Genomic DNA, 22,036 nt, shown 5'->3' with positions numbered 1-22,036 from the left:
TCAATTTCGCTTCCAGTCGGATTATAACTTCCGATCGACTTTTTTTTATGTGTAAAACTTGATCGGGTAGTAACTCCTAATCAATTTTTTTCAGTCAAGTGAGCAATTTCAAGACGCAGGTTGAGCAACCATTGGGTAGTAACTCCTGATGCCTTACCCTTATATCCTGTTGTCACTTGTATTATTCGATTTATGTTTTTTTACCCTTCATTTTAGTTTATGAACTATGAGCATCTTCAATCGAGCACAATTAACTAATTACTCTTTGCTAATAAAGCAAACACGACCGTGCAACTATTGGAAAAGGTTAAGATTACATCTCTTTGGTGGCTGAAAGCCAAAAATGTGTGTTTTTCTTTTGGTTATCATATGTGGTGGTAGCCCCCTTGTTGTTTGGGGATTGACTGATGTTTTTTTAACTCTACTACTCAAATTGTTTGATGTAATTTCGTTTTGCTTCTTCATGTACTCCTTGTGCTAGAGAGCAAAACTATTTTTTGTTATTATATATCTCATTTTAACTTGTTCAAAATAAAAATTACTTTTACATTTTAATAAGCACTACATATCTTAGACCCCGAAATTTTCATAAAATAAAACTAAAGAAGTATCACAACTAACTCTATATTTCTCTTATATTAAACAATTAAACCATATTTAAAAAATAAATAAAAACATTTAAACCATGGTGCATTGAATCAATGTTGTCAAAACCACATGTTAAAATGTAAAACAGTCTGATTTTACGTTTTAAGCATGAATTGTATTATAATTCGAATGTAAAAATGAAATCGGAATTCAGTCAATTTTTGACCATTTAATTTGTTATAAAATCGAATTAATTTAGTTTGATTTTATCCGATTTTAAAGAAATTAACTTTTTTTTTTTTTTTTTTTAACTTTTAGTAGCTTTACTAAATTATTAAACTCTTGTTTTTTGGATAATTTTTTTTTATGTTTATATGATTAAATGGAATAATTTATGTTGTTTGATATAAGTTTATGAACTCATTGATAAAAAAAATATAAGTTTATGATATTGTGTTGGATCATAACATTGTGGTGTGAGTTCAATTGAAGGAATATTTAGCTTGAACTCACCATAGTGTTTTTTTTTTTGTTACTTTTAGAGGACACCATAGTGTTATGATCCAACACAATATCTTAAATAGCTTAAGTTTAATTGAAGGAATATTTAGCTTGAACACACTTAATTCTCTAGTTTTCTTGATAAACCTAATATTTGCATATATGTATCTTGTACACAACTTCAGGCACAAATTAAATATTTTTTTTAGCAAATGAAAAATATTTCAAACAAAATTTTGTTTAACGTTGCTAATATAAGTCAAACGAGCAATTGAAATCAAGTGGTTAATGAACTTAATTAAATGACAAATCGTTTAAAAGAACTCAAGTTCAATTAACAATATCCTAAATTAAACTCGAGTTTTATTCCTTTAATTGAACCAATTTAATAATTTATAAAACTTTAAAATTTTAAGATAAATGTAACTCATTTTATAAAGTTTATATATTTAAATCACATAGAGATATTGATAATGGGCCAGCTTAAAATCCTATGGGTTAGCCATACACATGGCAATTGTAGTGATTGCACCCCCCCCCCCCCCCCCCCAGTGTGACTTAACGGGAAACGCATGCTTCAGTTTCTAGGAGATGAATTATGCCAATATATAAATTATCTTTCCCTCATTTGTCTATTTTAATTATTTTTACCCAACAACCACCACTGCGACTCCACGCCTAAATTTTAATCTTCATACATTACTGTGTTATTTTTTCCATTAAAGCTAGTCGAATTCTTCGTATTTGAAACGTTTTCAACTACTAAACAATAAGTTAGTATACATTTGCTCAAATATTTAGCGTTTGATTTTTAAAAATATCTTGAATTTCGGTGTACTTCGCTTTTAGAAACCGAGATAAGTTGAGTTGTTCATCATTTCGGTTTCTAACATTTGAACTCAGCTCATATATACTGAGCGCTAACGTTATATTTTTTATTTTATTTTGTCATTATCTCATGAATGTCCGCCTTCAACCTATATGACGACCAAGATGCTCCTCCTTGTATGAAGACAACGAAGCGTGCAACATGGCACTTTCCGCTTCCTCATGTGAAGAATAATTCATCGTTGCGATGTATAGAGAGATTAGATCAATAAAGAAAGACTCGAGCTTTTGAATGCCTCATCCAAAGATGCTAGTTCCTCTAAGACAATCCCCTACATTGGCTATCCTTCCTTCGACGATTCTTTCTTCGTTTATAATTTTGTCCTTAATTACAAGGGTTTTCGACCCTTTTACACATATTAAGAAAAAAGATAGTGATGTAATTATTAATATATACTACCCATGTCTTTAAGTATGAGATCCTTTTGACCAAATTACAAGAAATAAGAAAAATAGTTGTTACATTAAATTTGTCAAAAATGTACATTATCTTCCCAAAACTATCTTTCAATTATAAAGAAATATAAATGTAGTATTTTAGTCATCTTGAATTATTAGGGGCATTTTTGTAAAAAGATAATTAGCTTGTAAATTGAAAAGAGTCTTATAAAAAAATTCACAAAAAAGATTTTTTTTTGACAAGAATTCACAAAAAAAGTTATATATATATAGACGGATTTAACATATTTTATCTATGATTAATATTAAAAAAAAGTAAAATATCTCATGCGATCCTTTAAATCAGATTTTTGCAATAAATTTTTATTACTAATTGGCATTTTATCCCTAAAATATTTACAGTGTTGTCCTTTTTAATTGAACTTCATTAAAAAGTGTGCAGGTGACCGTTTAACATTATGGTGGCACAGGTGGCAGTGGGACTCTGAGATCTTTGAGGATTACATTGTGAGCAGAGCGTATCAGATCCTGACTAGTCAGGCCTCTACTTCATCTGATGTTTTGGGAGATCTTGTTTAGGCATAAACAGGTTCCTCTGAAGTTGTCGATTTTGGCGTGGAGATTGTTGCAAGACAGGTTGCCAAATAAAAACAACCTTGTGAGGTGTGACCACGAAGAAACAATATCTCATTTGTTCATCCATTGTGATTTATTTAGTTCTTTGTGGCAGTATATCAGGTCTTGGTTAGGTGTTGCAGGTGTTGATCCTAGCTCCATTAGCGACCATTTCAGCCAATTTATTCACTGAACGGGGTATTCAAAGAAACATAGATCTTTTCTTCAGCTCATTTGGTTGTTGGCAGTTTGGTTAGTGTGGAACGAGCGTAATAACAAGCTCTTTAATAACGTCCAAACCCCAATGGCTCAGATTCTAGACAAAGTTAAATTTCATTCATATTGGTGGCTTAAAGATAAAAACACCCTGTTTGTGTACGGTTCCCAGATATGGTGGTCAGACCCTATAATTTGTCTGGGTTTCGACTGACCCTTATTTTGTAATTATGTTTTGACTCTTGGCTTGGTGGAGTGGTCTCGTTAATACACCTTGTGCTAGGGATATTACACTCCTGTGTTAATATATTCCATTTTTACTTAAAAAAAAAAAAAAAAAAAAACATTGTGGTGGCAAATCTAAAAGATGTTTATGACATCAAACATAATTACTTATGTACATTTTCTATTTCTTAATTTCCAATTCAAAAATAATTTTGGAGATAAATAGTTATCAGTTATCAACAATATAAATCAAGTAATTGATCGATGATGTTTCCAACCATGTACGCTCTTTGGTCTTTATTAAAAATTGTTTTTTAGATTTATTCAATAGATTATGTATATAATCTATAATGTATAACATATACTTGCTCAAAAAAAATGTATAGCATATACATTATTTGTTGAATGAATCTTAAAAATGGATTTCCTCTGATAATAGATATTGGAGGAAAATTATGTATATAATCTATATGTGAGTCTTGTTAACCAGTGTCATCGGGGCATTGGTTAAGATATCCATGAATAGAAGTTTTGTCTTCGAAATATAAAGTGTTACTTTTGAGCAAATAATAATTACATCATTTTTTTTGTAAAAACTTTCTTGTTTTGGATGCTTAACCAATGCCTTTGAGACACTGTTTAGCATTCCCCAAAATATATACATTATTTATTAAATGAATCTTAAAAATGAATTTTCTATAATAATAGATATAGGAGGGTGTATGACTTATATCTCCATGAACTCTAGTTTTAAGAGTGGTAAATTAAGATCTACCAATTTAGCATTTAACTATAATGTAATAATTTTTTTAACCTAGTTTGATGAAAAGAATTAATAGTGAAAAAAAATTCGACTCAAATCACCTATTTATACAATAAAAAAGCTTATTTATTGTAAGGAAAATGCTAAGTTTTCCGAAAGAAACCATCCCAAAATTATCCCGAGCTAACATGATTGGTTAATTAGTAATATGCTGTGTTTTCCGCAAGTAAAAAATAAAAGTCTTTTCGCCTTAACACATATTAACTCTTTATCGAACAAGCACTTTGCTGTATTAACAGTGCTGATTTGAAAAGCGAAAAATAAAACATATCTAAAAGTTTATAAAAAAAACCAAATATTAGCGGCAAGTAAATGTTTCAAAGATATCTTGTTATAATTCCAGAATTATTTAAAATTTAAAATTATCATAACGAAACTTTACCACATAATTTGATTCAATGAAAATCTGTAGTACTTCCTTCAAAAATAAAAATAAAAATCTGTAGTGCTGTTTTTCTATAGCAACAGTAATAATTTATTATTTGTTAAAAAGAATAAGTCATGAATAAGTAAAGTCGTGACTGGCCAAACAGAAGATGTTGTTGGCATGAAGACATAATTTTCATATTTTTAGATGATGAAGTTGAAAAGGCATAATAGTCAGAAATCAGAAGTGATATTCCATTCTCATTGTTCAATCCATATGAAGATGCAACGTTAATGGAAGGCATACCTCTGACTGGTTTTATCTTTTAGGGGAGAAGTCTAGGACATTTATCCTTCATTTTGTTATTGTTGAATTAGACAGATAGTTGGTCTTGTGACTATGCTCTTAAAAATTATGGTTGGGCCTAACACAACTTATTTTCACTTATAAACATATGTTTATGTCATATTTTGTTTGATGTATGACTCTTTAACACACCCTCTCACGACCAATACTATTTGACTTGGTTCGTGGACATAATGGTGGATAGTTCGATAGTAAAAACCTGATAGCAGATGGCTCAATGGATCTTGAAGAAATTCTGATACCAACTTAAAAATTATGCTTGAACCTAACACAATCGTACAAAACCGGTTTATAAAGTGATGATTATCCCCAATTATAAATAGTCACATGCTCAGACTATATTTTGTCTAATGTGAGAACTTTTAACATATCATTCAAAGAGTATTGTTGGTCCTCTATTTTGTTTGATTTTCAAGAGTATTAGTAGTAAAACTCTTTTCCCCTTGATTTTTAATATTTTCCATTTATACTTCATTTTGCTCTTTGGAGATAAATACTTGATAAAACTCTCTTTGGTCTTTATTAAAAACTATTTTTTAAATTTATTTAATAAATGATATATTTAATCTATAATGTATAACAAATACATTATTTATTGAATGTATCTTAAATGTGAATTTCTTTTAATAATAGAGATCAGAGGGAGTATGAATAATATCTAGAGTTGTCAATTGGACCGGTCCGATCCGCCTTAATTCGATGGATCATCTTATATAAATAGATTAGAGATGGTCGACCCACTTAATTCATGGACTATCAAAATTGAGTTAGCCCAATTCATGGACAAGTGATATATTTTAAAAATAAATATATCTAATAGTTTATAAAAGTAATCACATATTTAGGGAAAAGGAAATGTTTCAAAGATCTCTTATAATTCAAAATAATGATTTAAAATTATCATAATGAAGCTTTACCACATAATTTGATCCAATAAAAAAAATCTGTAGTACTACTATTTTTCTAAAGCAACAGTAAAAATTAATTATTTACTAGTATTAAAAAAGAATAAGTGATGAATAAGTAAAGTGAACCCTGGACAAACAGAAGATGTTGTTGGCATGAAGACATAATTTACATATTTTAAGATGATGAAGTTGGAAAGGCATAATAGTCAGAAATCAGAAGTTATATTCCATTCTCAATCAATTAATTATCCTATGGTATGCCATGCGCGTACTATAGTAAAAGCAGCTTGAACAACATAAATGTGAACCACATACATAAATGTGTACATAGAAGAAGTATAAGTACATCTCGAAGGTGCAGCCAAAGTCAAGCAAGCAAGTAATATTATTCATAATAATATGATCAGAATTAAGCAGGGCTAGCTATTAATAGGTATATAGCTATGTAATGTAATTATGTAATACATAATGTGATCAGTAAATAGGAGCAGCTAGGTTAGGTTAGGTTATAGCCATAGCTATGGTATTGATCAGAAGAAGCAGACACAAAGACAGACAAGCTGCAGAAGAAAAGCATTGTGAAGCATAGAAGCAGGAGAGACTAGGGACTAGAGAGCAGTACTAGAGCTACCAGCATAGTGTCTACCTCTCTTTGTCCTTCATTTATTCTCATAATTTATTTTCACATTTATCAAACTGCCTAATAAAGAACTACTTGTCTTTACTCTTTTTTTCTCTATTTATAAACACATTTTTTTTTACTATTACTATTACTATTCATCACTGTACTATTTATTTACCTTCTATCTTAATTTATAAATATAAGTTAATTAGATTTTTTTTTTGTCCTAAAATGTTTAGATTTAATCCTAACAACATGGTCAGGTTGTCTGTCAAGTTTACTTTGCATGTGAGGAAAGGTTAATGCATTCATTATCTTATGATCGGAAATATTTTTGCATTAATTGATGGAAAATACTTAGGTGATGCTGGGTCACCCTTGATAGAAAATACTTGCTTTTAATTTTGGGACAGAGGTAGTATATTTATCTATAGATAAATGTTAACGAATGTACCCAGAACATTAGTTAAAAATTTTAAATAGTCATTTTTTTGTAAATAATGCATTAAAAATTGAAAACTTTGATATTTAAAAAGAATAATTACTTGATTTAACCTATCGAAAGAGTATCCTGAAATTCGTCAGCATGTTTATTTATATATGAGCTCGAAGTTTTTAATTATACTTGAAATACATAATCACTTGCTTTTACTTGTACTCGCTACTCAAGAGAGGAGTGATTAAAAACTAGCAAAAATATATGTCCTTTTCAATAAACGACGTGAACAGTACTTGTCATGAATTAATAGAAACATTGTTATGTCCAACATGTTTAAGAATGTACTCAGGACATGGTGTACTTTGCATACGTGATGATGATGTTTCATGTACCAAAAAAATATAGTACTTCCATAGTTCCATTATATATCAGGGTCTTGTTGACGAGTGTCTCAAAACATCTTTAACGATCTCAATTTTAAAATTATTTCTTTAAAAAATTAAATATTATATATTTTTGAACATACAAATTTTCATAAAAACTTTTATTAAAAGTTCTTAAAGACTACCCCACTATAATGCACAAATATGAACACTGAACACGACACAGACACTGACACGTCGACACCGTTGATAATTTAATAAAATTATATAATTCAATGTAATTACATGTCGTGACGGTGTCGAATACGACACATATCCAACACCAAGACACGCCTAACCTAAAGAGTATCCGTGCTTCATAACTATCCATAATATTTGTTAGTAACATTTTTCTAAATATAAATGGAGTGTTAGTCAACAAAACATATTTTAAATCGACTGAAACCAAAACCAAAACTAAAGAATGATGCTATAACTCATATCTGTAGCATGTACACTATGGCAGTATCATATTTTGACTGAGTACACTCTGAATCGAGATTTAATTCACGTTTTACAAAGTTCCTCAACATTCATTTCAATATCAGAGTATATACAGTTGATGCGTGATATTCTCTATGCAAGAAAAAGTCTTGCTTTAACTCTAAGCTTAACTTTATGTTTTCTACATGACAGAAAGAAAAATAATATTACTAGTGCATTGCCTTGCTAATCAATCAAATTTGAAAAATCTTGATGATCCATCACTTCTTATATGCACGTGTGAATATACATAAACAGAAAAAATTTCAAAGCATGCCGAAGCAACCATTTTTATATTTCATTCCCAAGAAAGGCGTGAGACAACGGTCGTTGGCATTTCTTACCTCTATAAACTAAAAAAAAAAAGTAGATAGTAATATTCTTGTAAATTTTAATTTTTACAATTATTCAGACACATACATCATTAATTAAATGATTCTAAAAATTAAAATTTATTTATATTTAAAAAACGGAGGGAGTAATCCTCTCATCAAATTCAATTAGTAAGATTTTTTTTTTATAAAGAAAATCCAATTAGTAAGATATTCACTCAAAAACCTAAATTCCTAACAAACCATTCAAGGTTACTTTAAATATTTATTCCTAAAAACTCAATTTTTTTTAAAAAAAAAACTTTACATTTAATTCTTAAATACTTAGCTTTTCCCAAATAGTTATAGAATCAAACTACCACTTTAGTTCATTTAAACAAGACTATTGGTCAATCTACAAGAATTAAGAAAAACTATTAATACTAAATTTATAAAGCGTACTACATATATTTACTTTCTAAAAAATATCCTTTATTTATTAACAGGAAAATTCTATGGTACAACTAATATATTTGAGTGTACCGCTACACCCACTTTTTAAATTAATAGTTAAATAAGTTATTTTTTGAAGAAAAATATTATTTTATATCATTTATAATTATAATAACTAAATTTTATTCATAAAAAATGTCAACAAAATAAAAATACTATTTTTTGAATTTTTATCACTCATAATCGAGAACATTCATTATTTTTTATGATAATATGTAAAAAAAAATTACTATAATTCTTATAAACAATGAAATGATGTTTTTTCTTATGAAATAATGTTTTATAAAATATAAATATTGAAAATAACTATTTATTACATAAAAAATGATCTTTAATTTATAAAATTATGAAGTATGAGTACCGGTACACCTCACTTTGTGAGTGTACCGTAGAAATTCCCTTATTAATATTGTGAAATTCTATTCATTTAATCAAATGGTTTTTTTTTTAGGAAAGATCACTAATATGTGGTCTTGCTAGCCAGCACCTTAAGACATTAGTTAAGCAATTCTTTAATATAAATTTTATCATAGAAATGTAAGTTTTTAATTTTATCCTATCAATAATTAAGCCACTTTTTAATAAAACTTTACTAATTTTAACACTTTAATCAATGTTTTAAAGACACTCATTAACATTTATCTTAATATATATATTTGTATTTGATAATAATTAAAAAAGTAGATTATAAAAATAAAGGAAAACAATCGCAATGGTGTTTTAGATATAGAAGGGATATTAACTACTCCTTTCATTTTAAAATATAAGCAAAATTCACTTTTTAAACATACATCATTAAATGAATGAATCTAAAAAATAAAATTTTCTTATATTTTGAAACGGAGAGAATATATTAACTATATTTGTTGATAGTTTCAACTTTTTAATTTTACTCAATTTTCTGATAGGTTGGTAATAATCATTGGCTGATAATTTCTACTACCTTTTTATTTTTACATACTCTTTCACCCTCTCTTTCAATATAACACTATCAGTTTCCTCCATTTAATCATAATTTGATGTAACACACATTGTCCAAGAACTCCCATTAATCTATACTAAAGAGACATTGCATGTGTGATATTACATCTTATTAAACCGAATTAAACTCAATATAGACGCCAATGTATATAAAGAAAATAAAATGACAAATATATGGAATGAATGAATAAGGTAAAATAACAATAGATGTTATTTTTGTAAGATTAGATACAAGAGAAAATGAACTTAAAATCATAATGAATGTGAGGATAGTAATCATCCTCTCCTAAAAATACTCTATAATGGGATAAATGCTTGAGCTTATTCAAATATTACTGTACACTAAAATCCAATAAATGTATAGAAGAATCATTAAATGATATAGCCACGTGAGTTTGATTTGCAACCATGCTATTACCATTAACCTGTCCTTCTCCATCATCTCTAACTGGGAGCGTGATGCACAATCGCGCCGCAGGTTCATGTATGTCCCACACTCTCAACAAACCAGACCCACCAGAATAGGTTATAACATACCCCAAATTCATGCACACTAATAAACCTCTTAACCATGAAGCCCTTAATCTAAACCTACTCACGCGCTCGAAATTATTCACGCGCCTAACAGTTCCAACACCACTTCTTTCCACCACAACAAAAACCTCATGGCTAACATCCAATGATCCAACAATGAATCCTGTCGTGGACACTACATCACGTAATAGAACCTCTGGGTTTCTTAAGTTGAAACAAACTAATCTTGTACTTGTGCAAGCTACTACAAATTCTCTTTCGGTGACTCGGACTCGACCGACCGGTTCAACTAATTCGGTTAACATATGCCATCCTTGAACTGTTTCTGGATCGGTTAATGAACCGCCAACGAACACGCGCTGTTCCGTGTGCGCGTCCCATATTTGAAAAGCCCCGCCTGCATGGCCAGCATATAAACCAACCCACCAACGACTAGAGCCGGCAAATTCTACTAATACTCCGTTATTAACAACATCACCAATAATTGCCCGTCGTGCAGGAATGGGCCCGGGTATTGGTCCAGGCCCATTTATAATAGCAATGTAGACATCTCCATCTAATCTCGCGAAGGCGAGAGTAGAGCTTCCAATTACAATTCCTGAAACGGATTGTGAGAACGGGCCAAATAGAAGACCATGGTTGGACCAAAATGTGCTAACATGTGCACCGGTGTGGAGATCGAAGAGTCGGACACTACCGTCGACGAAGCCACAGGCAAGGTGGGTGTCGGAGAGAGTGAGGCAGCGGCAGATGAGGTTTTGGTGGTGATCTCCTGGATCATATTGTGGGACCACTAAAGCATGTCTACCTGTGGTAAAGTTCCTAGCCGTTCGATGCCAGTAGATGTACTCTAACTGCCACGTGTCCCTCAATCTATATGTTCTGCGCCAGATGCGTCTCGTGAGCCTCTGCCACAGTAGATCCGAACGTGACACTTCCCTCCATGTTGAACAAACCTGCATGCATTTTCCAACCATATAAAAACATCAAGACCCATATCATGCAAAAAAAAAATATTACATGTTAATCTCAATTTAATATACTATAGTAGATTATTTATATTTATTTGACGATTAAGACACTATAGAATATACATATAGGTATAGGTACCAAAATTAAATATTGAAATTAGAAAATTGACTGTTCAAGGTGATGATGTGTGTTCCCATTCAGAGGGAAGGTGCGATTGTGACAGATAAAATTGAAGTGTATATACTAAGTACGATTTTCACATTCTTCCATAGATAAGATATGGTGGAAGATATTCTCAATCAAAAAGGAGGTGGTTGGATGAGATGGTCAAGAGCATGACCTATTATTATCATATATTATGGTCCAATAAAATAAAATTTATGATATGATACTATATAGCAATAGCAAAGACAGAAATTGATATGATGTGGTCCATAGTCTATACTAGCATATAGATTAATATGAGGTAAGATAACGAAACAAGTCAATATCTTAGTTGCTGTTCATGTAGTCGTGTGTAATGTATGAAAATGAAATATTAGGATAGTAAAACATGGTAGAGTATCAAAAGCTATAGCTAGCGTGGTACCCCACATATATTTCACTTTCATTTCCAATAAAGGTATGGTCAAGGCTCTGTCTTGTTCCAACAAGAGAATCTATCAACTTCTACAAACAATAACAACCCTTCCAACAAGCCTAAAGACAAATATCCGGTCATCTTTCTTGCTACATGTTCCACTAACAAACCATCAACCATCTTCTAAAGTACTAGCAATTAATTAATTAATTATGTAGAAAAATAATAATTATACTTTCATATATTTAAAATAAGTTGTGCTATTCGGATACATATGTGAATTTCCACACAATAGATCGAGGACGATTGAGTGTGTCCTCGTGAACCTAATTCAGTTGACAGATCCATTTATTCATCTTAAAAACTCAAAAACCATATAAGTATAGTGTATAAAAGTTAAGTTATGTGTGAAAAGAATATCTCAATGCATACCGGAGGCATTCATGCAAAATTTAAATTTAGATATCTACACTGTCTACTTTAATTAATGAGACAAAGTATGCCCTAAATCCAACTATGTTAAGAGTAAACTTATCAAGAATAGTTCACTTCTTAAAAATATTATTTATTTCAAAAATAGTTCACTTTTTAAGAATCTCACATTTTTTTGGTAGATAGATGAAATGGCAAAGTTATTATAAACTAACAGACATAAATAGAGGTGTCAGGGTTCGAACCCCAATCAAGACGTCCGGCCTAACAATTTCAGCATTTATATCAATTGAACTAAAACTTGCAGACAGAATCTCACATTTTATATTAACAAGTTAAAATAAACATATTTTAAAAATTAAATGGATCTTTAACATTTTTAATACTGCTATCATACTATTTAATTTATTGGGAAAGAACCCAATGAGAGGGAGCTTCACACATAGATACAAAAGGAATGGGGTATTGTCAAGGCAAGAATTGGAATCCATGTGATTTTTGGCTTTTATACATATGTTGCTTCTTGACCATTGTATTATATTATTATTATAAAATACTCTCACCGTCTCTTTTTATAAACATTTTCATTTCTTCTTTACACATGTATATTAAATGTATATTTGATTCTATTTTAGAGGAGTCAAAATTGATTCTGACAGTTTAAAATTGATTTAAAAATATTTGATTGTTTTGAAGTAAAATTGATTTAACAATTAGAATTGATTCTAATTGAAAGGAGTATTTATAGTTTTTGATTTTAAAATTACTTTTAACATTATAATTTATTGTTCAACTCATTCTTACAAAAGACGGAAAAAAACTTGGCAATAAAATTAGCATATCCATTTTATGTGCAGACATTCTTAAAATATTCCTTGTATTATGTGTTTAACTTTAAAAGTTTCATAACAATGTAGCTAGTAACTTGTACTGAGACTAATATAATTAGGAACAAAACTTTTTTTTAAAGACTAGGTGATGCTAACAAGCGACATAAGCTAATGAGGCAAAAAAAAAAAAAAAAATTGTATCGAAAATTGAGGGTGGAGAAATTAAACAACGTCTTTTGATGAGATGAGAAATCAATGGTTTACACCGAACATAATAACAGTGACAATAATAACAATTCAAACATATCAATCCTTAAATGTTTTAGAAACTAATTGATTATGTGCTTAATTTTACCACCAATTGGTAAAACTAAGAATCTCTTTTGGTAAGAATGTAACAAGATTTAATCATTCTTCTATTTTTAGAATTATGAGTAAAATGAAATTATTTAGGTTAGAAATTAATCACTAAATGTGAGTACAATTCTGAATTTAAATCCAAAAGGTGGATCTAACCACTTCTACCCGATCCAACCCAACTGCAGATTTCTACGAATATAAATCTTAGGGCAAATCCAAGTAGCTAGAGAAAAGCTGTGGCACACACTTTGCACTCAATTGATTGATTTTAATAATAGAATAATATGAAACCAAACAGGACCAAAAGTTGTACAATTTCATTGCTCTAACTATATAAAGAAACATAAAAACAGTAGTACTATTTATAAAAATAAAAATAAAAACAGTAGAGTACTATATGGTAGAAAGGACGATAGTAATGAGACATAAATCACTATTCATGTTTCCCTCCTTGTGTTATTTAAGAAAACAATCCTTCTGAAACAAAGTAAAAAGCTACTAAGAAGATGTTTTTAGATAGAAAAAAGGCAAGCCATGGATTTATTAGATTAGATAGATTATAGATATCTAGAATAATTAAAAAGCTCAGTCAAAAAAGGATTTCATGCCAAGAAAGGTAAACATCAAAATTCAAAGCCTTTTTCATATAATACCAAACAAGAAAATACATTTACCCTTTTTGTGAAAGGGACACACATTTAGTTTGGAAAATGACCCGCCTTAAAAGTAGCCGTTTTTAAGGAACAGTTTTTTCTAGGATGCTTCAAATTAAGCATCTCAAAACAAAAAACATAAATCCTAATCCAATTACTTGAATGAATGTACCAATGTATTGGGTCTAAAGTTCTTTAAAAAATCATCATATCACAAGAAGAAATTTAACAAATGATCCAAAAGAAATATTATTTTTACATAAAGGGTATCTGCATATATCTCTGCAGGTTACAATGCATAATGTTTGACTTGACCAATAATTTGTCCATTTTCGGAACTGAAAAAGCTGGATCAGTTACACATGCTACACATTCAACAACTCACTCAATTTTTTTCCTTAAAAAATATAATTCTTCATTGTTGGACTCAACATATAAAACATAACCTAATTGATTATATTAACAAACTTTATTAATTAATTTAAAAAATAAAATGAAGAAAATGTGACCTGAAAAATAATGGCAAGAGCAGAAGCAGCAGCAAGACGACCATGATAATGAGAAGCATCAATGGCAACTTGAGTAGCCAATGCTTCAACAACAGGTTCAAGCCATACTTCATTCATAGCACGTTGGCGAGAGGAAGAAGATGAAGGAGCTTCTTCAGATTGATGAGAAGTGCTAGGACCAGGAATGTCAGTAACAACATTTGAGGAAGAAGGAACATCATAAGGAGTAATTGAAGGTGAAGATGGTTGTGATGAAGAAGAAGAGGAGGAGGAAGAAGAAGACATGAGGAGTGAGAGAAGTGGAGGGGTCTAAAAGCTAAAAAAGTGGGGAATGAACAAGTAGAAACGGGACCAGAAAGGAACAAAGACAAAAAGGTTGGAGATAAGGACACAAACTGAGGGACCCCAAAAGCCACTGTCTCTCAATTTTTGCTTAAATATTTGTGTCATTGCTGTAATAAATTATTAATCTCCACAGTAAAATATTAACCTATACTTTTCCGATTAAATACCCCTCCCGTCTTGAATATAAGTCCTCCATTCATTTTAAATATAAGTAAAATTGACTTTTTAATTTTATTGAATTAATGATGTATATGGTTCATACTATGAATCACATACATCATTAATTGAATGAATTTAAAAAATTAATTTTGCTTATATTTAAAAACGGATGGAATAACAAAAAATGACACCCTTTAACAAAATTAGTTTGTGTCATTATTTCTTTTAAAGTTATAAAAAATACAATTGTAATTTTTAAATTATCATTCATGGAAACTTGTTCCGTCAAAGAAAAAAATCACATTAGTTGAAGGGTAATTTATGAATAATAACATTAAATATGATAGAAGTTATTGGACATTTGTTTTTATTCAAGATGGTCAAATTTTTTTTGTTTTGAAGTGCAACTTGCTTATATATGGTCACAAAATCAAATATTTTAGTGTTTAAGAATATGTGATTCTTTGTATAAAAATTAATCTTCTCTTTTATAAAATTGTTCATTCCTTTGTTTCAGCATAAGTTAATCTATGTTTAGTATTTTTCAGTATAAGTTAACTCATATTGTTATTTTTAATATCGGTTTAATCACTTTTTAAGTCGGTTATCCAATCTTAAAAGTGTCACTGTGAGTTGACTTATGCTGAAAAATGTCGAGCGTGAATTAACCTCTGCTGAGATAAGAGAATGAACAATTTTAAAAAGGAGAAGAACAATCATCTTTTTTGCATGTACACATATATAAATACTATGCAATTAAACTTTGTTTGGAAGTTTAGAGAGAATGGAAAGAGAGAGATTTGGATGGTGTGAAATATAAAGAAAAAGGGAGAAGTGTTTCACATTTTTCTGTAAAAAAGTATATTTGTAGATAATGATAAAACTACTCCCTCCATCTCAATTTAAGTGAGTTTTTTTTTTCATTTCAAACTTATTAAAAAAATGTATTAGTGAAGAGGAAAGAAAAATGGTTTTAAGTGCTATTGTCAAGTATTTGTTTCTTCAAAAAAGTGCTATTGTCAAATATTTGTTTATTTACCATTATCATAAATGCAAAATGCAATATATTAAATTGAAAATGATAAAAGTAACATTAATTATAGTTATAATTGAAAAAAGTAATTAATATTTTATTGAAAAGTTAAACGAGTCAATTAATTTAGGACATGATGAGAATATAACTCTTTTATTAGTTGAGATGCAATGTGGTAGAGTGGTACATAATACCTAACTTAATTAGCAGTACTCATATTGTTAGATTAAACACCATTATCCCTATTAGAATCAACGATGTTTCTAGTTTTATGTGAGTTTTGAACGGTACTTTTGGAAAAACAAAAGTGGTGGAGGACAAAGCGAAGTGAAATGCTTCTATGATGGGGGTTGGTCTTCAGTTGTTTTTTCAAATACTTCACTATACTATCCATCGAATTAGTTAGAGAGGCAAACTTTGACCAGCCCATTAGACATACTAGGTTTAGATTGGACTGAATTTTGAAACTAAGGGCCCTCAAAAATGACTTTAATAACACTTTAATTACTAAAAATTATCCTTTTTTCAAAAAAAAAAATTAAAATCCAAATTTTTTAATTCTTTTAAAAATTTATTTACAATACCAAAGATTGATAATATACTATGTATGTTCAGTTTGGATTAAACTTATTTTAAACTTATAAAAGAGAACTTATGCAAATAAATAAGTTTTTATATTAATTCATAAGATTTTACAAATAAAAATTGTATATTCATAAGTTGTTTTTCATAAGATTTATGCTACTAGAGACTCGTTTTCTTAAACTCGTTTACTTTAAATATGTAATAGGATAGTGTCGATGAATTGAACAAATCTCATATCTATGTTTTTTTTAAGGAAAATCTCATATCTATGTTGTACATGTGATTAATATACTATGTAATAGGATTTGCGTATGTTTTATAAAATTTTTTTTCCCAATTACTTGCGTATGTTTTATAAAATGAATGCATATTCATTAGTTTTGTTTCATTTAAACTAGGGTAAATGAAAAAGACGTGAAATGATATTTGTACAACTATTTGTTGACAATTTTTGTGATAATTTTCTCTTTTATACTTGCATTATGTTTTTATTTTCTCTTTCTATTACTTTGATTTTTATTTTGGCACCGTATAACCTTGGGGGAGGTTTCAAAATTCTCATCAGTCTTTGATGTTGGACTGTTTGACTCGAAAAAGACGTTATACTTGTTGCTGTCGTAAGAAGTTGTTGGTTCTTGGATCCATTTTGTGTTGACGGTTGGTCCATACACCGCACAATAGACATTCACCGGTGTGTTTTTATTTCTTTGTATCACCCAGCTCTTTTTTGTAATTATTTTTTCCTTTTTTTTAATAATATATATGAGCACCTGATATAGACTAAAATCTACAAGACATTTCAATTATGTTGGACGGTCTTCTATTCCTTTTTTATGTTTGCACTCTTGCCTATCAAAAGAAAAAGATTTTTGTGTGAATACCCTTTTTTTTTTTTGTAAAATTATGATTGTCGCAAAAGTTATCAATCAAATAAATGTTTAAATAACATAACTTATAAAATAATACACAACTAATAAAATAATAAGGATGAAAATAAAAGAAAAGTGGTAAACTACAAAACACTTATCAATCAAATAAATTTTTAAATAACAAAACTTATAAAATAATACACAACTAATAAAATAATAAGGATGAAAATGAAAGAAAAGTGGTAAACTACAAAACACCTTAAAAGAAATTAGGTAGGGATTTTGGCAATCAATCTCTACATTATCAATTGTCAAAATTTATTAATCTTGACCGCATGCTATTGTAGAGATCAATGGTTAAACTGTCCACATTATTTTCTACTAAAAAAAAATCAATGGTGACAATCCATTTCCTTAGTGTGGTTTTGCTAAACAAAACTTTCATATACATTGATATTTATTTAGAGTTTACGGATTACAATATAAATGAGTTGAACTATATATGAACTATCCACGCCTGACTTGATAAATATTTAGGTTAGCTAGACTTGGTTTGTTTGCATTCCTACTTTGAACCCTTTCATTTTCACTTTGATATAAGTTTTCTACAATTATTTATTTATTTGATGAGGTATGATTAAATTCAAGTGTAAATTTGTTTGTATTATTAACATTTTTTTTTTTTAAGTGAAAACAACTTTCATTAACAGCTAGCTGGGTAACAGCTTAGAGAATTACAACAGGTAGAGTTTTGATCTCCATAAACAGAAAGCAACACATTATCAGGGACTAAACCTATCCAAGTTCTATCTCCCACAACTTTTTGCCAAAGAGGCCAAATTATGAGCATTAGAATTTTGGTTCCTACTAACAAATAGAACACACACATTGGAAATACTAGACATCAATTCCTTGCAATCTTGAGCTATTATTAACATTGAATATCAATTAAACTTTAATTTTATAAATTGTAAAGAATAATGAGCAAACTTTCAATAGAAGAATCTGTTCGTCTCAGAAGTGAGAAGTGAATTGTTCATCAAAAGACAATTTGCAAATCACGTTAAATTCATTTGAGAATTATGTTTATACTTAGTATGCGTTTGTTTGCACAGTGGGATACCCACCAACCTGCGTTTTAGCCAACTCTACAAATCCAAACTTCGTTATTTTCACGTTTTCTCAATCTTAGGACACGAGATTTTGAATTGCATCGTCCTACCAAACACACTCTTAATCTTTGGCAACTCCTAATAGAGTGTCCTATTTAGCCTAAATAGACTATGCCTTCCACAATATGGTGAAAATCTAGGATGGTCGCAGCAATAATAAGCACTAAAACTAAAGTGAGCGTGAATTTACTGTCCCTCATTTTTGTGCCACTATTATGACCACTATAGTGTATGATTTACAATGATTGTTATTATCCAACCAAAACCGACTATCTAGAGTAGTAGAATCTAGAGAAAAAGCAATAGTACTTCCCAATCATGGCTTTAATTTGTTATATTTGGAAAGAAAATTTTGGTATCGATGGCATTACATACCCAAAAGGTTTGTTAATTTGCAACCTTTCTCCCAAATTGAATGCTTGAATTAGCAAAATTACCTTAACCTTTCTTCATTTTGTTTTGAGCTTTTCTTGAATACAAAGTACACTAACAAGTTAAACAAAGGTGTCCTGGTTTATTGCAATAACTCTAGTTAATGATGAAATTAATATCGAGGTTTCAATTGAATGTTACTATAAACCTTTAGAAATGAAAAAGACTTGGACCTTTTTACTTATTCAAGTCTATTATTGGGCATGGCCTCTCCACTTTTACATTTTCATCATTTGAAAATCTTCGTGAAGTCAAGATTCTCATCCCATCACTTTTTTTTTTTAAGCTTTCTATTAGCAATCTCTCTTTATTTTGTGCTTTTTGCACCCATTAATCCTAAATTTTCTAATTAGCGGGATAATTATTTCAATGTCTATGCTAACTTGTGCCCCACAAATTCGACAAGTTAAGTCTTTAAAAAGAATAAAAAGAAAGGGTTAAATGTTTTTTTTTCCTTATAAATATATCAATTTTTTGTTTAGTCTCTCTAAAAGTTTTATTGACTTTTAAGCTTTTAATAAAAAATTTCAATCACCAATTTTGATCTATACCTTTTAGTCAATATTCTTAAGACACTTATTAGCCCGATCATTTTCTATTTTGGTAGCCATATACACTTGTAATTTTTTTTTTCTTCTTTTGGCGAAGTACTTATCAATTTATTGGAATTAGAAGGATTGGTAACACAATCTAGAAAAAAAACCGTATTCAATTGATTTTTTTTTTTCAAACATTTAGATAATAAAATTCAATAAAGTAGTTTGTACAAAAAAATTTATAAAATAATGAGTTACTCATATTAAGAATAAGGAAATGATATTTTTACAACGATTTTTTGATAATTTTGCAACAACCATCTTTTTTATTCTCACGTTATGTATATACTTTTTCTCTTTATTGTTTTGATTTTCGTATCAATACGTATTTTTTATTTTTTTTATAAATTTTTGATTGTCCCATAAATTATCACATAAATGGTTGTTCAAATAACACAACTCTTAAGACTAAGAAGAACTACTTAAATGATTCATATTATTTAATGAGAAATGGTTACGAGTGTCTCATGATACTCTTTAAAAGCTTTAAATTTAACGTTTTATAAAAGGTTGTGTAATGATTGCATTGAAAATTAAAAATATATGATTTTTTTGCGAAAATAATTCTTATTTTAAAATCGTTAAAAGTGTCCTACAAACATTAGTTGGAAAAACCCTTATTTAATTCATTTAGCAAGGCAAGGTACGTTCCAAGTACAATCCCTGCATACGCTATGATATGAACCTTCAAAATCAGAACAGAGACACTCAGATCTCATGTGGCAGAAGTATGTATGTATGTATGGCCACACATATAAAAGAGAAAAGCAAAGTCAAGATAGAAATGAGTACTGAACTTTGGATGTTGTTCATAAAAATAAGACAAAATTACCTCAAAGTTTTTAAGTTATTTAATTAAAATAAATTGGTTCTTCAATTTTTTTACCACTTAGATCAGTTAATTACAACGTTCAGGTTTTGAATAATTTAGATTTTTAATATCTGAAAACTTCAAATTATTACGATTAAATAACTTAAAACATCTAGTTGATTTGGAAGTAACTCAAATGATCAACTTATTACAATTAATTAACTTAAAAGATTTAAGTGGTACAAAAAAAACTTTGTAGAACTATTTTATTATAATTAAATAACTTAAGTGACATATGATGTAATTTAGTCCAAAAAATAAAAGGTTTAATGTAGTTTGGGTTCATCTATTATAAAAAATCTCTAATTTTGGTCATTTTATTTTTTCAACAATTTTAGTCATCATATTTTTCAAATCTTAGACATTTAATCATGAATTCTTTTTAGGTATATTAAAGTTTGAATAGATATTCCGACGAAATTTGTTTTAAAATAAATAAATTGAATGAGAGGATATAATCAATCAAACTCAAAGGCTACCATTGTCTTCGCCTTTAATGCTTCCATGAATTTGACCCTTAATTTTTAGTGATGTGGAGCGTCACTAGGTAACACTTTGGTGATATTAAGGTGCCAAATGTCATGTGACATTGACCAACCACAACGTCATAAGTGTGTAAAATGACAAAAAAAATCCTTGTCAGTGAGAGAGAAGAAAGTCATGAGTTTTTGTCCTTTTGCACAATTGTAAGATTATTGTTGACCAATGTCATATGACATAGACACCATAATGTCACCAAAATGTTACCGCGATGTTACTACCATGCATATGCCTATGTAGAAGACATGTCACCTTTTATTGTTTTTCTTAATTATTTAAAGATGTGTACTAATTTCTAAAATTAAAATCAATATGTAATAAATAACTTAAAATCATAATCCAAAATCTCATCACTTATCATTATAATGAAAATATGGGTTATGTACGTAAAACATAGCTCAACCGACAATACCAAAATGGTTAGGTTAGACATCTTCATTCGGTTCGAAATTGAGACCTTACAGTATGTATAAATTTTAATGGTGTTTACCGCTTCGTCTAAAAAAAAAAAATATATGGGTTCTATAAACATTTACCATTGCTCTCATCATTTTTATAAAAAATATGGTTCACCTCAATATTTTTTTAGTGGCCGTGGTTTGAACCCCGGACCTTGCATATATTATGCATTGTTCCAATCAATTGAGCTAAGCTCACGAGGACACCTCAAATTATTTATATGTCAAAGAAGCTTAGACCCATTGTAAGTTTTCGAAAAAAAATTGTTATTTACATATTTCATTAATAATGTAATAAAACATAAAACCTCAAATTTGCTCACAACCCAAAATCAATCATCACCGGTAAACTAATTGAAAGGACTAATACCTCAAAATAGTCCTTGAATTTTGAAAAATCGGCCAATTTCGTCCCTGAATTATTCGAAATATCAAAATA

The 22,036-nt window shown here is 29.3% G+C and overlaps 1 protein-coding gene across 1 annotated transcript; it reads right to left on the bottom strand.

Annotated features, from left to right (window-relative positions):
* Positions 1-9,952: 9,952 nt before the first annotated feature.
* On the bottom strand, positions 9,953-14,931 carry LOC11434870 (transcriptional regulator STERILE APETALA). Its single transcript, XM_003617882.4, has 2 exons — positions 14,538-14,931; positions 9,953-11,157 (listed from the first exon to the last, which is right to left on the bottom strand). Exons 1-2 carry the CDS (start codon positions 14,820-14,822, stop codon positions 10,000-10,002), a joined length of 1,443 nt encoding a protein of 480 aa, XP_003617930.1. The 5' UTR covers positions 14,823-14,931; the 3' UTR covers positions 9,953-9,999.
* Positions 14,932-22,036: the final 7,105 nt, after the last annotated feature.

Source organism: Medicago truncatula, chromosome 5 (genome assembly GCF_003473485.1).
Source record: "Medicago truncatula cultivar Jemalong A17 chromosome 5, MtrunA17r5.0-ANR, whole genome shotgun sequence".
In the NCBI taxonomy this organism is placed as follows: domain Eukaryota; kingdom Viridiplantae; phylum Streptophyta; class Magnoliopsida; order Fabales; family Fabaceae; genus Medicago; species Medicago truncatula.
The sequence above is the reverse complement of the archived record's forward strand: the minus strand, read 5'-3'. Positions and strand labels throughout refer to the sequence as shown.